This window comes from Erpetoichthys calabaricus, chromosome 3 (genome assembly GCF_900747795.2).
Source record: "Erpetoichthys calabaricus chromosome 3, fErpCal1.3, whole genome shotgun sequence".
Classification (NCBI taxonomy): domain Eukaryota; kingdom Metazoa; phylum Chordata; class Cladistia; order Polypteriformes; family Polypteridae; genus Erpetoichthys; species Erpetoichthys calabaricus.
In genome coordinates this window covers 53,529,671-53,549,992 of record NC_041396.2, presented here as the reverse complement: position 1 = coordinate 53,549,992, position 20,322 = coordinate 53,529,671, and the positions used below count along the sequence as shown (strand labels likewise).

At 36.5% G+C, this 20,322-nt stretch overlaps 1 protein-coding gene across 4 annotated transcripts in view; it reads right to left on the bottom strand.

Moving 5' to 3' along the window:
* The window catches only part of LOC114648040 (24-hydroxycholesterol 7-alpha-hydroxylase), a 149,686-nt gene that overhangs the window by 107,601 nt on the left and 21,763 nt on the right, over positions 1-20,322 (bottom strand). For all 4 annotated transcript variants that reach the window (XM_028796831.2, XM_051925604.1, XM_051925603.1 and 1 more), the window contains exon 6: positions 1,638-1,733. In XM_028796831.2, the coding sequence (XP_028652664.2) occupies positions 1,638-1,733 (96 nt within the window). The remainder of the gene's footprint in view (positions 1-1,637; positions 1,734-20,322) is intronic.

Here is a 20,322-nt window from a genome sequence, read left to right as displayed (position 1 = left end):
TTGTATGAGGAAGTCAGGAGTGGCAGAGAAGTATGTAAGAGTTGTATAGGTCTGCGGTAGGAGTGACGGATGCATTCATCGTGGATGTGGGATCACATCAGGGATCGGCTCTGAGCCCTTTTTTTATTTTCAATGGTGATGGACAGGTTGACAGATGAGATTAGACAAGAGTCCCCTTGGACTATGATGTTTGCTGATGACATTGTGATCTGTAGCGAGAGTAGGGAGCAGGTTGAGCAGACCCTGGAGAGGTGGAGATATGCTGTAGAGAGGAGAGGAATGAAGGTCAGTAGAAACAAGACAGAATACATGTCTGTGAATGAGAGGGAGGTCAGAGGAATGGTGAGGATGCAGGGAGTACAGTTGGGGAAGGTGGATCGGTTTAAATACTTGGGATCAACAGTACAGAGTAACAGGGATTGTGGAAGAGAGGTGAAAAATACAGTGGAATGGGTGGAGAAGAGTGCCAGGAGTAATTTATGACAGACGGGTATCAGCAAAAGTGAAAGGGAAGATCTACAGGACGGCAGTGAGACCAGCTTTGTTATATGGGTTGGAATCGGTGGCACTGACCAGAAAGCAGGAGACAGAGCTGGAGGTGGCTGAGTTAAAGATGCTAAGATTTGCATTGGGTGTGACAAGGATGAACAGGATTAGAAATGAGTACATTAGAGGGTCAGCTCAGGAAGGATGGTTGGGAGACAGAGAGGTGAGATTGCGTTGGTTTGGACATGTGCAAAGGAGAGATGAGTACAGTATATTGGGAAAAGGATGTTAAAAATAGAGCTACCAGGCAAGTGGAAAAGAAGAAGGCCTAAGAGAAGGTTTATGGATGTGGTAAGAGAGGACATGCAGGTGATGGGTGTGACAGAGCAAGATGTAGAGGACTACTTGTATAAGCCTCCAAGATTAATCATCTATCTGGCAGCTTCTTAGAATGTTAAAGGAATACTGGAATATCCAGATAAAACCCCACACATGCACAAACAAAACCGGATTCAAATGTAGGATGTCAGAATCATGAGGCAGCAGTGCAAAAAAAAATGCACCACCATACTGTCCTGTAAGCAATTACAGAATACATGTTTGAAATTATAATGATAAATCGTAAAAGCAGCACATATTTGCAAAATCCAAAACATAGCAATACATCCATCCATCCATTTACCAACCCGCTGAATCCGAACACAGGGTCACGGGGGTCTGCTGGAGCCAATCCCAGCCAACACAGGGCACAAGGCAGGGAACCAATCCCGGGCAGGGTGCCAACCCACCTCAGGACACACACAAACACATCCACACACCAAGCACACACTAGGGCCAATTTAGAATCACCAATCCACCTAACATGCATGTCTTTGGACCGTGGGAGAAAACCGGAGCGCCCAGAGAAAACCCACGTAGACACGGGGAGAACATGCAAACTCCACGCAGGGTGGCCCAGGGAAGCGAACCCGGGTCTCCTAACTGCGAGGCAGCAGCGCTACCACTGCGCCACCCCATAGCAATACATGTCATGTACAAATGTCTACATCTTTTGACTTTATTAGGCTAACTTTTCTTTGTTCTGAAAGTGGAGACAAAAATCACATTACATCATGAATGGTGACCAAAATTTAATCCAGAAATAAACTTACAGGTATAGCATTTGCTAATGAAGCCCAGACCATGAGGAGCCCATAATTTGAGACAAATTTATCCGTAATATTCAGCATAAGGTGGTGTAGCAATGTCTGCGAAATAAAGATTTAGAACAATTACTATCAATCCAGAAAATCTGTTGTGAGATAAGACATGGGTAATGGGTTGTCTAAATGAGGACAAAACAGTTATTTATTTAATATGTTTTCAATTATATGCTCTCCGATTCAAACAAAATTCAGGCTTTTTTATTTCTTGTAGTATGTAGTGGTGATTTTATGCCCAGTTTACTACTTGGATGTGTGCATGTGTTCAACTTGTGATGGACTGGCACCCTGTCCAGCGTATGATCCGGTCTTACACTTTATACTAGCTGAGTCAGGCTTCAGCCCTCCAAACCAAACTCCTCCCCCATCCCCCCACCCAGGCATCCTTCACTTCACCACAACCCTGGTCTAAATTATTAAGGTTAGAAAATTAAATGACATGCATATTCAGTAGTACTGGGTGTAATAGAATTTTCTAAGATGACATTTTTAATTTTCTAGTGTCCTAATTTCCTTATGCCATTCCTAGCATAAAAGGATTTTTAAGCACAACAGATTCAGAAATCACAAGAAAAAGTATATTTAAAGGTCAAAAACTAGTTTCCAGAGATTTTTCAAAATTAATTTCCGTAATATTAACTCATATTTTAAAACATTTAACTATTTATGAATTATGTATCTGAATGTACTAAAAGTGACAGATATAAAAACTATGGTTGAGAAAAAAAAAACAGTAAAATATCCTACTATCTTAACAAGTTTGTTGCCTGCTAGGTGACCGAATCAAGTGCAGAAAAACCAAGCAAAACATTATCTAGCCCTAGTAGTCCAGTTAAGGGTTGGGAGGTCAAATGCTATCTAGGCACCACTAGAGGTAAAGAAAACAATACCCTTAGTCAGGGCACCAGCCTGCTCTCATACACATCCATTGGAACAATTTAGAGTTGCCAATTGATCTAACCTGCAGGTTTTTGGGAATATGGGAGGAACACTCAAACAGACAAGGCAACAATGTGCAAACTCTACACAGCAAACAACAGAGCATGGATTGAAATCCATACTGGATCCATGAGGCAGCAGCATTTACCACATTGCCACTGTTCCATACAGAAAAAAGTGCATTAATGAAAATATACAGTATATATAGCCACAGAGGTGATGGTTGTCATTTCTAATAAGCAGCGCTAAACTTTCCAGTAAACCTTGCACAAAACCTCCAATATTCATGGCAATGAAGTAGAGTAAAAGTTAAACAGCTCAATAGTGTTCAGCAAACGATTGCAAACAGGAATAGCTATGTGATAGCAGCAGCCTTCTCCAGACTTATATGATATGGCACATGTACTGGTTTCTGAGGTGTAAGTTTACTCCACATCTTCTGTGAACTTTTGCCTTCCCAGAAAAAATAACAAAAAACTGTAGATTGCTAGCTTGGGTGTAGTTTTATTTTAATATTTTTATCATAAGCAATAAGTTTTAATATATTAATTGTCACAATAGATTAGCATATCTTAAGGCACAGGTTCAAGCAACATTGTTTAATAGTACAAAAAAGAGAAACTGAAAACATGATAGGGCAAAAGGCAAGGTGATAAAAGGGAGAATGGCAAGTCAGCAACAACAAACGCAATAGCACAAATGCCTAACACATTAAGCAGAAACCAAAGTCAAAGAATATCAAAATTCTCAAAGTGATTTTTATCTCTAATGGAATACACAAACATTTTCTCTCATAATCCAAAAGAATTGGATGGTTATGATAGTGCGCCAGCATATTGTCGGCCCAATGATGTCACACATCACAGCTTCCCACAACATATGTAGCATAGGGTGCCATTGCCTGCAATCAAAAACACAATACAAAATGGCAGCACAGACATATTATAAGTATCAATTCAAAACAATAATATAATCAAAATGAAAGCAAAAATACAAACCATGGGCAAAATAGAATTTAACAGATACAAGGACAATCAAATTAAAACAGTGTTTATCTTGTTGTCACAGTTCAGCATTATCATCCATTTCAAACTTCTCTGCAAGATGTTTATTTAATTCACTTTTTCTCACTGTATGTCTGCTAATGTGAAAGACCGTGCTGTTCATTAGAATGGTTTATTCCTGGTATCAGGGTTTCTAACGTTTTCTCTGAAGATATACCAGAACACAAATAGGCAGACAAGTATACTGTAGTTATAAACAGCAATTAGAAGTAGGAACAAACTACATTCCAAAAATTAACCATCTAATAAACAGAAAATCAATCACAAAAGGAAACACTTCTGGTCAAGTCAAAACACAGAAAAGGAAGGTCACATTCAAAATTTAAAGGATGCTGACTGAATTAATTTAGCTCTATATTTACTCTTAATATGTGAATATTTCACAGTTGTTTTATAAATGTTACTATATATTTTGAAATTGTGTAGCAAATACAATGACACTTGAACACATTATAAGGCTTTGTATCAAATCAGTTCAGTTTTTATTATAGTGTGCAGTCAATGCAAAACTATCACTTCCAGTTTTGCATCCTTTCTCAGAGCTACCATTAAAGTTAAAAAAGAAAACATTAACCTTAAAATCAAAGCTCCTTATATGTCTAACACATGTAATCTACGGATCTTACTAACTTGCACTTTAAAACCACTCCATTTTCACCATTCTAAATAAATGAACAGTTGCATGGACAACAGACCTCTGTATTCATTCATCTATTTTTGGCATTCGTATATTTGTTGAATCAAAAACCAACTCTGGAAGGAAACAAGTGAAAGGAAAGTGGAATCCCAGAGTAAACTAAAGTCCACGTGAGGGTCAAATACAAACTCTACAGAGAGCAGAATCAAACTAGTACAGCAGAAACTGTGCATTGATATTAGGAATTCAGTCAAGCCTCGAATTTGTTTAGATTTTTTGTTTTGCTATTTGCTTTTAATATCTTGCTTGTGTTTTGCTCTCATTTTGTTTTGGATTTTAATTCAACCTCAATCCATTCCCTACGATTATGTTGTATGTGTTTCAGGACAATGTCCCTAAACTGTTAATTACTCCCAAATGACTGCAGTAAGGTTACTGCATGCACTTTAGACTAATACATAACTAAATTTGCTAGTGTAGGTTCCATTAATTTCGTTTATGAATATGTTTTCGGCTCTTTTATTCTTTCCAATAAAAGTTTACTTTTTGCTTTAAAGTACTGAGATTTGTTTAGACTTGTTTCACTCCTTTGAGTCTATTTTTTATATTTCATTGATGCTCGGTTTTGTTTAATTAGCATAACCTTTAGAATATTCGTTATTGGTTTACTGTTCTGTATTTCGTTATTCTTTTGTTACATTTGCATTTTTGAAACCTTTATTTAATAAATTAAATAATTAAAGATTTTAGTTTATCAAGACTTTTTAGGCAGGATTGACTTTCTTTTTAGGAAAAATACAGTCCCCACAAACTGGGAATTATTTCAAAAGCCAAGAACTGAGTGTTAGTTGCTCCCAGTAGTAGGCATGATGCTATAACAGTCTCCTTAGTCACCCAAATCAAGCAAAAGTAATTTTTTCCAATTAACTGTTCAGGTTTTTGACAGCGGGCTCAATACACTTCAGCATTGTGTAAACTCCACTTTAAACTCATGTTTTGAATATGCCATCTGTTAATTCTGCTACTTATGGATGATCATTGCTCACTAAAATAATTTGCATTATTTGGTTCACCTCAATAAAAACAAGCTTCATCCCAGTTCTACTACCAACACCTAAGGGCGCTCCCCACCACATCCATGACTACTACACATCCAAAAAAAACAATAAAAGAAAGCAGTACTTATTTAAAAAACAAATCATGTATTACGTGTGTGATAACAAAGCCAACAAAATGCTGTTTTTTGTAGTCTTTGTGCATATTTGGATGAAAAGCTCAGGGGAATCTCCCACACTTAAGTAATTTATTTTTCAACTTTATAAGGAAAGAAAATGCTATAATAGAATCAGACAAATGGAGAATAACATATATTTTGAAAATTCTCCAAAAAAACTGCATTCAGTTCCCACCAGATAAAAAGTAGAGGAAAGGAACAGCCTAAAATACTTAATTATAGAGGATAAACCAGTGTGTAGAACAAAAAAGCTAAGCATTGGCCTGGCATATTTACTGTAGAATTACAGTATATCAATGAGATCTTGCAACGTTCTTTAAACTGTTTAAAGAGATCCTCATTAAGAAAATTAGATTTTTTTCCAGTTTGAGATAATATAGAAAATTATTTTCCCACTGAGCTATGGAAGGTGGGTTGGGATTCTTCCAGTACAGCAAAATTAATCTTTATTCAAGTAGTGCAGTATTGGATAATAAAACTGATCTTTCATAGCACACTTTTAACCCACCTGCTGTTAAACCAGATACCACCATTTAGGCTTTATACATGATTTTAAATCCAAGCCTATCCAAGAGATAAGACAAGTTTTCCCCCAATAAAAGTGTAGAGCATGTGACCTAGAAATGCAGGCTCTTAATGACATCACTCTTATGTTGGATCACACCCTGGGTACTTTATAAATCAGATATATGTAATCTATGAAAATGTTTTAGTCGAATGATGAATTGATAGGCACAAATTGAACTAGAATGTATTTTATCAATGACTTAATTTCATTCCTTTTCCTGAGATTATAATTGAAAGATCCCTTTCGAATAGTTTATTAAGTGGTAAATTCCAGCCAATAAAACTCCATGAATATAAATCAGTAAAAGTTGTGGAAAACTGGGTAGTCTCCTTCTAACACTTTTAATATGTATGCAGAAAAAAAAATGTGCAGCTAAAAGATTGCATTTGTAGTGTAACCTTTCAAAGGATACAAATTCCTAATCAATATAAAAATCTTTAAAGGTTGCAAATCCCAAGTGTCTTTCATACATTGCATACTGGATAGGTTAAAAGAGTCTGAAATAAGCGATTATCATGTATAGAATAGATAAGAGGTTTTCTTTCAGTTTGTTTTTCACCAATTTATGTACCATGTCTTTTAGCTTTCAGCTGTTTGTAATCCTGGATCGCCATAGTGAGTAGATGATTGGTTTGAGTAAACCTTTAAACATAGCATGACTGCTTCTCCTTATACAAACTCAAGAAATATTTAGACACAGTCAGATATAGGTTTATTGATTACCATTTGGAAAAACTTGTAGATAATACTAAGGAGAAACTCCATGCATTTATTGGTTCAAAGGGTGTCATGCCTCAAAGGCCATGTATCATGCAATACTAATTTTAAATGCTCATTTCATTACACTCCTACTGTGTTCCACTGATCTCTTTATAATTGCAATTAAAAAAAAAAACTGGCTGAAATATACTAGTAGTATAAAAAAGTGGACAGTTGTTTTAGTGATGATTATAAATTCCATTAGGAGTTACAAATAGAAAGAGCTCCAATTATTTTTCCTGGAGATAACACATTCTTTAAATTCCCTTTTATATACTGTTCAATTCTTTGAACAAATTAATGTAAATATGAATCTGCTGGTCAAAATGGGCCCCATTGTTTTAGGATGAAAGCAAGCAATGCATTTCACAATGAAATTCTCCTTTGGTTTACAGGATTTTTCAGGATGATTTCAAGTCATAGAGCAGCTGTGTAATACACAAAGGCAGTGGTAAGAAACTCACAACCCAATCTGTATCTAAGTCGACAAAGACAAAGTATATTTGGAGGTCTGGAATGTTGCTGCTGTAGCAGATAGAGGCGTGGTCCACCTCTTGAACCCTCAGGTACCACTCTGAACACCAGGTGAAAGTATAATTATTATTTATTTTATAATTAAACTGTGCACAAAGCACCCTCCACTCCACACTCATAAACTACAAATAAACTCTTTCTCTCAAACAATCCTCCTCGCCCAGACACTTCACCCTCCTACCTCCCAGCTCAGCTCAGTGTCTGGGCTTTCCCACAGTCCTTTTATATCCACTGACCCGGAAGTGGTTCCCGTCCAAACCCACAAGTCCTTATTTCTTCCGGGTCAGGGTAAACAGTCCTTTTCTTCAGCCCGGGAGCACGTCGTTCCTTCCTGTCACATGATGATGACGTACTCCCGGGTTATAGGGCATATAAGAGCCTACTAGCCCCCCTACAGCGACTCCGGTGGCCCCCAAGGTATCCAGCAGGGCTGTGTATACAAACTACAAAGTCCATGAGGCCCTGCTGGAACTCGGGGCACGATCATGCTGTCCGGAGGGCTCCTCCTGGTGGCCTGGGGGTGGCGACCGGAGTCTGTAGCCGGCCGTCCATCACACTGCCATGATCTGGAATTTATTTTATATTTTTGCAGCTAGTTCTTGGTCTCTAAAAATAATGTATACCAGTATATCATTTTGTGAATTTTAGGGGTCAAGGAATTTAATGATGTGTGTTTTTTTTTTGATGTGTGTGGTGTGTTTTCTGATTTATAATATTCTGAAGACATTATTTTTGAAACACATCTTGCTGCTGCATCATTTTGATTTTTTTATAGATGCTGCCATCGTTTGCTGTTTGGGATGCAGAGTTGTCACACTGTTGCTAGGTAGAACCACCATCACGTGTGACACGTGATGTTATTACAACAACATTATAAATGTCGGCTTCATATACTTCCTGGCGGTACAAGTTTGTGGATGAATCAAAACTAAAAATAAAACCCTTGCATTATTATTATTTAAAACTCTTTCTGGTTACAAATTCATTTCTGTTTTTCAACTTTTATTTATGTCTTGTGTCTGCCTTTTGGCAGTTTGAAATATCCTGCTTGTCTCTTTCGCTACATTTCTCGATCTTCAATTTTGTTTTACGTAATGTCCTTTGTGTATTAAATTCCTGCAATCCCAGTTACAATCTTGGCTAATTTTTACACATACAATCCATCTTCTGATTACACCTTAATTTAAATCCTGCCACACTGTGAAATCAGTCCTGACCTACAGTATATGCAAGTGCATGCTCAAAAATACAACAAATGTTAGAGCTGGAGCAATTCTATCAGAAGGCTGAAGTCAAAATTTCTGAATGGTGCATGATCAATAAGTACAAGACACCTGTGGAGGTGATTGTTGCTAACAGTGAAATGACCACTTCAGTCCAAGAGACAAATTATTTTTTCACATTATATACTGAAGTTGCATAACTTTCCTTAATACATATATGGAACATATATACAAATAATACATGGAATACTTTAAGTGATAAATTTGTATAATATATGGTTTCTCAAGGTCTCTGTTATTAGATGATATGGTAACATTCACTGAGAAAATGAAAGACAATGCAGGAAAATCAGACTTAACATCCAAGGCTAGGATGACATTCTATCACTATTAACTGACCTGATTTTCTAATAATATTTCAACTGTTATGTACAGCCTTAAACTGGGAAAACAGTTAAAAAAATAATAGATTTATGGATGGATACTAAAATGTATATATGTAGGTACAGTATTTTTGTATGTATTTGTCAAAGCCTTTAAGAAATTCATAAACAGAAAACAAATCACTCAGAAAAGTGTAACAAGCCAAGTGTATCTGTAAATACAGTAATAATAATTATTACATTTTATAGCAAATGGAACAGACTACTAAAAACTACTGAACTAAATAAAAATAAATGCTCTTTAAGGGCAAATCTTTTACCTATGAAGATACAGTATATGAATGGGTTATTTACTTGCTTCGTTTAACAGAATATTCTACTTAACTATCTAAGAATATGTTTTCCAAACTTAGGAAAATAATCTTGTCATCTTTGCCCTGCTTTATTTAAAACATTCGCATCTCTTGTGCATTTCTTTAGATATTTTTACTAGAACTTTGGTTTCTCAGCAATGTGTAAGTAAAGTTTCAGTGAAGGGATTGAGGATGACTAATCCCAGATGGCAGCTTCAAGGCCTTGTTTCAAATGTTATGTTTTCAACTGCAGCTTTTACTCGGGAACAATGGGAGATGTGTGAACACAGAAAATTCAAACCATACGTCAGACAGAGATTTATTTCCCCAAACTGCATCACTACTTATCTTAGCAACATGCATGCAAGTCTGTAAGAATATTAATACATCATAATATGGACCCTTAAAGAAATTAACAGACAACACATGTTCAAGATAAAAAAAGGCAAGATTCTGCTTCTCATAGTTAAAATAAAATCTTTACCCAATCCATTCTTTAAACCAAATTTAACGTGTTATTATCGGACAGTTTTTTTATTTCACTTTAAAGGCAAATCTGTTTAATATCTTTTTGCATTTCATGTAACTAAAAATATAAAATATTTTGTTTTTTTTGTCCTAAATTTTAATTAATTTAATTAATCGATTCACCTTTAACTGTGTGAATTTTGTATTAATTCATTTACTAATGGTTTGTTTTATTTAATGTTAAAATTAGAAGAGAAAGTACAGAAACCCATACCTTCCATAAGCAGATGGGATGGTCTTGATACTGAGACCGCTAACTCATAAACAGGAATCAAAGTAGGAAAACTCTTTTGAACAAAAAAATGAAGTACCTGCCTCAAAACAATACACACTGGTAATTTAAAAAATGCATAAAATTTTATTTATACTGTAATTTGTGTTTAGTTGTTGTGACTGCTACATTTGAAAAATTTGGACTTTAAAAGTTCAAAGCTCATAATTAGAACTAAAGTCAAAATTCACAAAAGTTTTTCTTTCAGAATCCTAAATATGCATGTGAAATTTTGTGAACTTCTGTACAGTACTTGGCGCTGTATTTTTGAATGGGCATATAAGTCAGGGTCTGATATTTATGATAGATTTTTCAGGTTTCAAGACCCGACTTATACGAAAGTATATACGGTATCTCAAATACAGGATGTCTACCCAAAATAAAGTAGGGGGAGGGGGGGGGGGGGGTTCTTCAAATGTTTTTTTATACAGAAATGCTTCTATAACTAAATATTAAATAACAAGCAAATTAACCTTGTTTTGTTTTATTTTAAAAAAGTGAGAAAAGCTTGTGACATTATGATTACTAACGCTTCTGCAGTAAAAGGAAATGTCCTAGATAATACATATTTCTCAGACTGCATACCAATTATAACAACACTTTCTAAAGAATTATTTTATAGAAATAAGACAAAGATAAAACTTTTAAAAAGCACAATGTGACACTAAAATATATAAACATGCTCCTCAACATTTCACATTGGTAAGGTACAAAGGTGCTTAATGAACAAATATTAGAGGGCAATTTCAGAAGGCTGGCACAAAATACTAAATGAATGTTGTTTGCCAAGAACCAGTTTGATACTGTAATACAGAGAAGGCTTATATCAGTTATCTGACAGCTTTGTATAAGGGAATACAGGTAATATTGTTTTAGTTGCTAAAACATCGCACTTTATCCCACAAGGTTGGTGGTTCAATTCTTGCCTCCAGCTCATTCTGAGACCTTAAACAAACCAATTATTAGCATGATTATGCTGTACCTGTAAAAAATATCTATAAAAAATTGTGCCATGGCACTGCATTTATAAACTACTTTGGGATATTGTACTTTAATGAATAAAGTTTGTATGTTTAGCTTTAACTTTATTCTGAATTAATTCATTTGTTTTTGTATGATTAATTTTAAGCCTTGTAAAATGACCTGAAATGGACAGAACAAACCTTGTACAGTATTGCAGGATTATTTCAGCTAAATGGTTAGGAAAGGGTTATGGCATTTTGGTTTAGCAATGAAGAAGTAAAAAGGCAAAACAAAACCAAATCTGATGCACATTTGATGTGAGAAATCTTCTAAAAATGATTCTGGAATATGTAGTAATTTTCTCTTTAATATGAACACAAAAAAAGAAAGGACAACACATAAGAAGTTTTTAATACCACTTAACTTTTCCAAAGCTAAATATTATTTGAATCACTTTTTCTACACTATGAAAAGTATTACGGTGGTGCAGTGGCACACAGCATTCATTTTATCTTCTAAAGCAGTTCTCTGGTGTTTTTAAGATTGCTGTTCATATTTCATTGGAAGCTAATGCAAACAATGCACTGAACGATTTGTTCAACATTATTACAGAATACTAATATTTGCGTTCTGGTGGATTTTATTTTTCTAATGGTGCTCATACTCTTCATCACTATTACACCTTGATAAAAGACGCTTACTGCTTGCTAGTGCATCTTCACATTGGATGGTCCAATCGCCAGTCAGTGCTTCTGCAGTCAGCTTATATAGAATTTTTAATGAAATATTTTTAATCAATACTTAAGTTTTACAATTTAATATAAGCATATACTTAAGTTGTAACAATAGATTATTAAAAGCATAAGGAAAAGGACTGAAGGTAACTAAAGGGTTAACTAAACGTGGCTTAAAGCTTGGGCATGTGAGGTTTTTGCCTCATCTAGAGGTGGCACCAAGATTGTTACTAAGGTTAAAATGAAACAGACGTGTAATGAACACCCCCTTTAAAAGCGAGAACAAACTAGTGAGAAAGCCCAAACACCCCTATTAGATAGATAGATAGATAGATAGATAGATAGATAGATAGATAGATAGATAGATAGATAGATAGATAGATACTTTATTAATCCCAATATTATGAAGCGGAGATAAGATCAATGGGAAATCCTGAAAGATATCCCTATTAATGAAGCGATGTTCAGAATAATTTAAGAATTCACATGTATACATAGTTACTGGTGGCTGTAGTTGATTGGCTAAGATGATAAAATTCTGCATATTAAGAGTTGGATGATGTGATGTATTAGATAAGATAATGAAAATAGAGAAGTATAAAAAGGAATGCATTGTATTAATGATTGTGCATATCTATGTGTAAATAAAGAGTCTTTTCTGAATTTTCATCTGGTATCCATTAATGATTTATTTGAATACAGAGGAAAGTTTTTTTTCCCACAACAACATTTTAAAGCAGAACCTAAATTGTGAGGAGCTGGCAAGAATAGTAGCTCAGTGCCAGACAAAACAAACAGCAGGAAAAACTACAGGACTGCTTTGATTATGTAAACTGGGACATGTTCAGAGACTCTTAGGGAGTATGCAAAAAATCTCTATAAGATTCATCAAAATGTGTGTGGACAACTGTGTGTCAACAAAAATGATCTACATCTTCCATTTATCCATCCATCAATCTTTGTTCCCACTTATCCATGGCAGAGTTACAGGGAACATGGAGTCTATCTCAGCATGCATAGTGTGCAAGGCAGGAACAAACCCTGGAAAGAGCACCAGTACATTACAGGGTGAACACACACCCACACACACACACTAGAGCCAATTTAGCAGGAAACCATGGATCACTGGTAACATCAGAAGTTCGCTGAAGGTAACATATAGGGTGAGTAAAAATTATGTTAACATTTGAATGGCGGAAACAGTTTATTCACAAAACATACTTCATATGTTCATGTGTGATTTATAGGAATTTCTCAACCTGTTCACCATCATGTTCAACACATGTACCATATGTGGAACATAAATGTCCACAAAAATTGCATGTAAGTATATACATAGCAGTACCATTAGTGTTAACATAATTTTGACACACCCTTTACAGTAATCCCTCCTCCATTGCGGGGGTTGCGTTCCAGAACCCCCCGCGAAAGGTGAAAATCCGCAAAGTAGAAACCATATGTTTATATGGTTATTTTTATATTGTCATGCTTGGGTCACAGATTTGCACAGAAACACAGGAAGTTGTAGAGAGACAGGAACTTTATTCAAACACTGCACTCAAAAATTTGTCTCTTTTTCAAAAGTTTAAACTGTGCTCCATGACAAGACAGAGAAGACAGTTCTGTCTCACAATTAAAAGAATGCAAACATATCTTCCTCTTCAAAGGAGTGCGCGTCAGGAGCAGATAATGTCAGAGAGAGACAGAAAAGCAAACAAATCAATAGGGCTGTTTGGCTTTTAAATATGCAAAGCACCACGGCACAAAGCTGTTGAAGGCCACGGCACAAAGCTGTTGAAGGCGGCAGCTCACACCCCCTCCGTCAGTAGCAGAGAAAGACAGAGAGAGAGAGAGAGACAGATAAAAACAAACAATCAAAAATCAATACGTGCCCTTCCTGCTTTTAAGTATGCGAAGCACCGTGCAGCATGTCGCTTCACGAAGCAGCTACACAGAAGGGAGCAACGTGAAGATAATCTTTCAGCATTTTTAGTCCGTATCGTCTAGGTGTGCGAACAGCCCCCCTGCTCAATCCCCCTACGTCAGGATCAGAGAATGTCAGCGCAAGAGAGAGAGAGAGAAAAGTAAGTTGGGTAGCTTCTCAGCCATCTGCCAATAGTGTCCCTTGTATGAAATCAACTGGGCAAACCAACTGAGGAAGCATGTACCAGAAATTAAAAGACCCACTGTCCGCCGAAATCTGCGAACCAGCAAAAAATCCGCAATATATATTTAAATATACTTACATATAAAATCCGCGATAGAGTGAAGCCGCGAAAGGCGAAGCACGATATAGCGAGGGATTACTGTATTTTAAAATGGTGTTACGGAAATATATAAGAAATGAAGATATGAAACGCAATACAAGAAGCTAAACTAGAGATCATGTATCAAAGTTTTTCGTTATGCCAAGAGAACTACCTGTTCAGAACACTGTTTAGACAGGCAAGGAACACACTAACAAAAGAAATCAGACTGGCTAAAAAGAGTTCCTCTGAAAAACTGAAAGATCAGTTTTTAGCTAATGACCCTGTATCAGTGTGGAAGGGACTACAAAGTATTGCAAATTACAGGGATCCATCACCCCATATTGCAGTAAATTACCAGTTGGCTGACGATTTGGATGCCTTTTACTGCTGGTTTGATAAGCCCCAAAATTCAAAAGACATTATCTCCAGCTCTCTCAGTGTAGAGACTTATACAGCTCATCCACCCTGGCATACATTGTCCCACTCAAACTACATTAAATATCTCTGTAGAGGATGTTTGTTGGCGCTTCAAAGAACAGCACACAAAGAAAGCAACAGGTCCAGATGGAGACTCACCCACTAGCTTAAAAATCTGTACTGATCAACTGGCCCCTGTCTCTACTAACAATTTCAACAAATCATTAGTGCTGTGTGAAGTTCCATTGTGCTTCGAAGAAGCCACAATCATACCAGTCCCCAAAAAATCCAGTATAACAAGATCCAATGACTACAAGCCTTTAGCTCTGACATCTGTGGTCATGAAGACCTTTGAGAGACTGGACCCTCTTCAGTTTGCTTCTCCAGTGAACCTGTCAGTGAATGATGCAGTCAACACGGGTCTGCACTACATCCTGCAACACCTTGACAACCCAGGGACATATGGATTCAGTTTGTGGACTACAGTTCTACATTCAATACAATAATCACAGAACCCCTCAATTTGAAACTCATCCAGCTTTTTGTCCCTGCCTTCCTCCTGTCAATGGATCATCGATTTAATGACCCATAAGAAATAGCAAGTGAAACAGAGGAAACTCATATCTATCTATTGATGATGCAACCATCATTGGGCTCATCAGGAATGGTGATGTGTCTGCATGCAGATAGGGGGCTGAGCAGCTGACTAAACATTCTCAAAACATTGGAGATGACAGTGGACTTTAGAAGAGGTCCCATAATATTATCTCCCCTCTCCATACTTAATACTTTCTGTGACAGTTGTAGAAACCTTCACATTTCTGGGATCTATAATCTACCAGGACTTGAAATCGAAGACCAATGTAGGGTTCATGATGAAAAAAATAAAATGATGAAAATAAATAGCACAACAGCGAATGTACTTCCTGCCAGCTGAGAAAGTTCACCATTCCACAGGAGCTGCTGAATCAGTTCTGCACAGCAATCATTGAGTCTTTTCTAAGCTCATCATTAACAGTGTGGTTTAGATCAGTGACTAAACTTGACAAAAACAGGCTACAATGAATAGTCAGGTCTGACGAAAAGATCACTTGTGCCATTCAGCCCATCTTACAGGACCTGCACTATTCCAGAGTCATGAAACTGGCAGAGAAAATCATCACCAACCTCTCATATCCTGGCAGCAATCTTTTTGAACTTCTTCCATCAGCCAGGTATTACACATTAATATATGTCAAAACAAGCAGATATAACAACAGTTTTTTTTCCCCACAAACCATCACAAATGGTTAATTCAGCTTAATCAGGCTGCACACCCTATCCCCAGACCTCCCAGTGTCTTGCAATATTGTTTACATATTGTTAATACTTGTTTTTCAGTTTTTATTTCAGCTTTTCTTGCACTGAGTTACACTCTGCACTTTATTTGCATATACAGGTATATGTGTACATTCTCTGTCTTGTTTTTTTTATCTCAGGTGTGTGATTAACAGGTGTGTGTATGTCAATTATGTAACTTATACTTGTAGAGTCATCAAAACCGGAGTCAAATTCCTTCTATGCATGCATACTTGACCAATAAATGTTATTCTGATTCCAATTCTGATATTGCGCACAGGTATTGGCAGGTTACAGAGATGTTTATGAAGTACAAAGTCAAGACTAATCCTATCTCACCTACAGTACTTTTCACTATCCAATAAACTTGATGCCTTACATGCCTGCTTTGATTACAATAATAAACAGTGTGACATTCGATTACCTGCAGCACCACATGATTCATCTGTCTTTGTATCAGAATGAGACAAAAAAAGGACTTTTAAATGAGTTAACGTCCAACAAGGCATCCAGTCTGGATGGAATTTCATGGCATGTGTTAAAAGCCTGTAGCAACCCACTGGCTGAAGTTTTCAGTGACATACTTAATATTTTAATGGGAGAGTTATCCCTGTGCCTAAGAAAACAAAAACTAAATCTGGATGTGTCAACTACACAGGAACATAACTTGAAATAGTCAACTGATACAATACAAGTGAAATTAAGATGTTTGGTAACCTTTCATCAAGAAATGGACTGAACTTTATTGAGATGCCAACAACTTTCTTAAAATGCCCTACATGGAAACACACAGGCCAGATCAGATAACAAGCACATATATAGTTATGTTATAGATTACATCACTGTCAAAATCAATAAAGACATTTTAATGCAATACACAATACACGTACAGTGCATGTTTGAATAATCAAAATACAAGTCCAACACTTTAGCCTCAAACTTGAATTCTAATAACAAACATCATTCATCCATTTATATTTGCTGAGTAAGTAGGTTGCCATGCTTTGCCAAACATGTAAGTATTTCAAAAACAAAATATATAAAGTCTGAATAGAGATAGTTGTTAACACATTACATGTGGGCATATTTCAGGTCATCACAGAATGTGATTGAACATCTGCTGCTGCATGCATCAGTTTATTCATGTTTTCAGACATCCTGCTATCTCCAAACATTAAGTGCATAGTGAGACCTTATTTCAAAGAGTGCAACCCAAGCTAAAGTTCAACACCAACTGGTAGAAGTTTATGCAGTCATATCACAAAAACAGTGTGCCTGATGCAATGTTTTTAATAATGGTAGGATAGCAGTTACAGATAAGATACAATTTGTGCAGCCAAGAACTTTTTCAACAGGAACAATTTGTTATGTTTAAACCGCATGATCAGGGAAAGACAGGACACATACACTAAGCCCACTAATATTTCAGAGCAACTTTTAACATTTTGGCTCCAGCACCTTCATGCCATTTTTTCTGAATGGATATGAATGCCTAAGTGTAAAAGTGAAATACTGTAAATGCTTAGATAGGTTTGAAGGTTACAATGAAAAGTAGTACTTGACTAAGTTGTTTTGTATATAAAATGAATTTTGAATTAAAATTTCAAAAAAGTCTTCAAATAAACATACTTGAGAAACACAAAGAACTTTAGAAACCTACGAGTAAAGACTAGAACATATCTGAATAGAAACTAACTACCACAAAGTTATTTTAAGATTCATAAAGTGTATCTACCAAGGGATAGCATCATATCCCATGACGTTAGCAGCACAAATGAATCAGTCATGTGACACTACTCCATCACATAAGCAATAAAAACAAGACATTAATAAAAAGAAATGTCAGTTAAAGTCTAAATAAAACTGAAACCATGAAAATGAAATACTTAACATAAGAAACATGAATACAGTTCTATGTAGAAATTAGCCTTGAACACTACACCTGAAGAGTTTGAATAAAGCAAGTCCAAAAGACCTGACACTAAATTAGGTAATTCAAAAATGTAATCAGACTGCATGTACTGTAGGAGATTTCTAATAACCCAAACACAAAACCAAGTCAGAAATCGTTTCCTTACATTGTAAACAGAAACTTACATTAAAAATGTTTGTTTTGGAGCGCATTTTAGCCCCCTCTATACTAGGTCTTTCCTTTGACAAAAGAATCAAAGTTCAGATATTTTCTTGTGAACACCAGCATGTTTTAAAGTGGAAGCTTGATGATGTAGAGCGCAACCAGTGATGTTGCTATAAACAAAACAAAGCAAAAAATGGTAGCACACATGAAATAAAATGGCAAAACAAAAATGTCACAAAATTATTACTAAAAACAACAAAAAAATCAAAAAAGCAGCATATCCAAAAATTGCACAAAATAAATTGGGGCACTGACTAACCAGATCTTAACTTTTCTGACACTAAAGTTGCTGTTTAAAAAGCATGTATGAAGGACTGAAAAATGAGAATTAAGTTGCAAACAAAACAAACCAAAAATTTTAATTCAAAATTCATAAAGTTAGTTCTCACAGAGTATACACAATTATCCTCAAACTTGAACAGCAACAATCAGTTAATAAACTGTTACACAGATGGCGTCTCCTGCTGTGATTTCCTGGGGCACGGCCTCTGACCATACCCATCTGCATCCCAGCAACTGGACATCAAAAATGGCAATATCCGTTGTGGCCACTACAGGGTGCTCCTGCCGCCCAAACACCCACACAGACAGATGCAGCACATGTTCAGCACACAAATTTTTTATTTTTCCACTTTCCCTCATTTCCCACCTTCACAGCACAAATACAGTACACAAAGCACACTTCCCTCCTTCATCTCTCCCTCTCTCTTTCTCATCTTCTCTTCTATCCACCTCCACTCCTCCTAGCAAGCAAGCTGAGTAGTGGCAGTTGGCTTCCTTTATACGGCACCCAGAATTGTTCCAGGTGTTTGATGGCCTTTCTCTAGAAGCACTTCTGGGTGTGGCGGAAGTGCTGCAACCAAGGGCTCACCAATTTTCCAGGCACCCCCTGGCGGTGGCCACAGGCCCCAGCAGGGTTGAGCTTCCATGCAACAAACCCATGGCGCTGCCATCTAGCATTCCGGGGAGGTAATGCCCTGGATAGGCTCGCTCTCCCCCAGTCCTTCCAGTGAATTGGCATCCTGGCCATCGACCACAACATGAAAACAAAATGGCTTCAGGGTAAAAGTAAGCAAACAGTGCCAAATTTCAAGTACAGTATTAGAAAATAACTTTAAATCCATAAACTCGATTTCAATTTGTGAAAAACTTGATGTTTGAAACCTAACTTTAAACTAAAGAAATTGCTAGGAAAAATTTACAAATTCAGAAAAATGTTACCTTGTTTTTTGAAATCATTGTAACTGTCTAGTATGTGATGCCTTTTTATGTTTAACTATGCTGCAGGACCCTGGGAAATCCACATAATTGTGCACCCAGTATATGTAAAAAATAGTGCATACTATATGACAGAATGTTAAAGATTTTTCTTTTAATTAAAGTATTGTATGGTGGGTGGCAGCAATCTTCATGATTTTGCAGGGATTACTAAATCACTCCTCTACTATTACCTCCCGCTTTGTGCACTTTCTCTCACTCTTGTGCACTTCATTGTGGTGATGCCTAGAATCCCATAATCAGTCTGCTTTCATGCTTACAATGTATGTACTTTTTCCCAGTATTGTTTTTTTCCATTGATTGCAATCTTCTTATATAATACGCTATCGTGGCTGTCGGTTTGTCTGTCCAGGATTTTAAATCACCTGTAGCTCGCAAACCGTTTGACCTATTGTTCTGATTTTTGGTACACATATACTACGTGACATCTACTATCAACTTTCGGGGTGATGATTGACCTCCAAGGTTATTCCTCTTTTTATTTTTTTTATTTTATTGTAGAATCATCTCTCGGCAGCGGACAACAGGGCGGCAGTGCACAGCATGCATACGGGCGCCATTCTCATCCCTACTACCTTCGCCATCACTTCCCCTACCTCTTCACATCTTAAATTATTCTTGAGCCAGATTGAAGAGCTTAAGTGAAAAATTAAGGAAAACGTACTAAGTAATTGCAACACAAACACTGATTTAATCACTTTTAATGCAAGAAGATGCCAACGAAAGAAGAGAAGAATTGGGCCGCTAGGGTGGAGAAAAGAAGAGATGCTCAGGAAGCAGCAAGCACATCAACCTCTGAGCAAACAAATGCTAAATGTACAAAGAAAGTATGAAAACTATGAATGTTCAAGTCAAGTGTATTAATTGCATGTTATCGTGCAGTGCGCCACTACTGGTTATCTGTATAATCTGCATAGGTATGCGGTCTTAAATTAGCTCTGAATTAAATTTAATTAATGCATTGGGCTAATGGGCACACCAGGATCTACATATTTATAAGTTATATGCCCTTTAAATAGAATAGG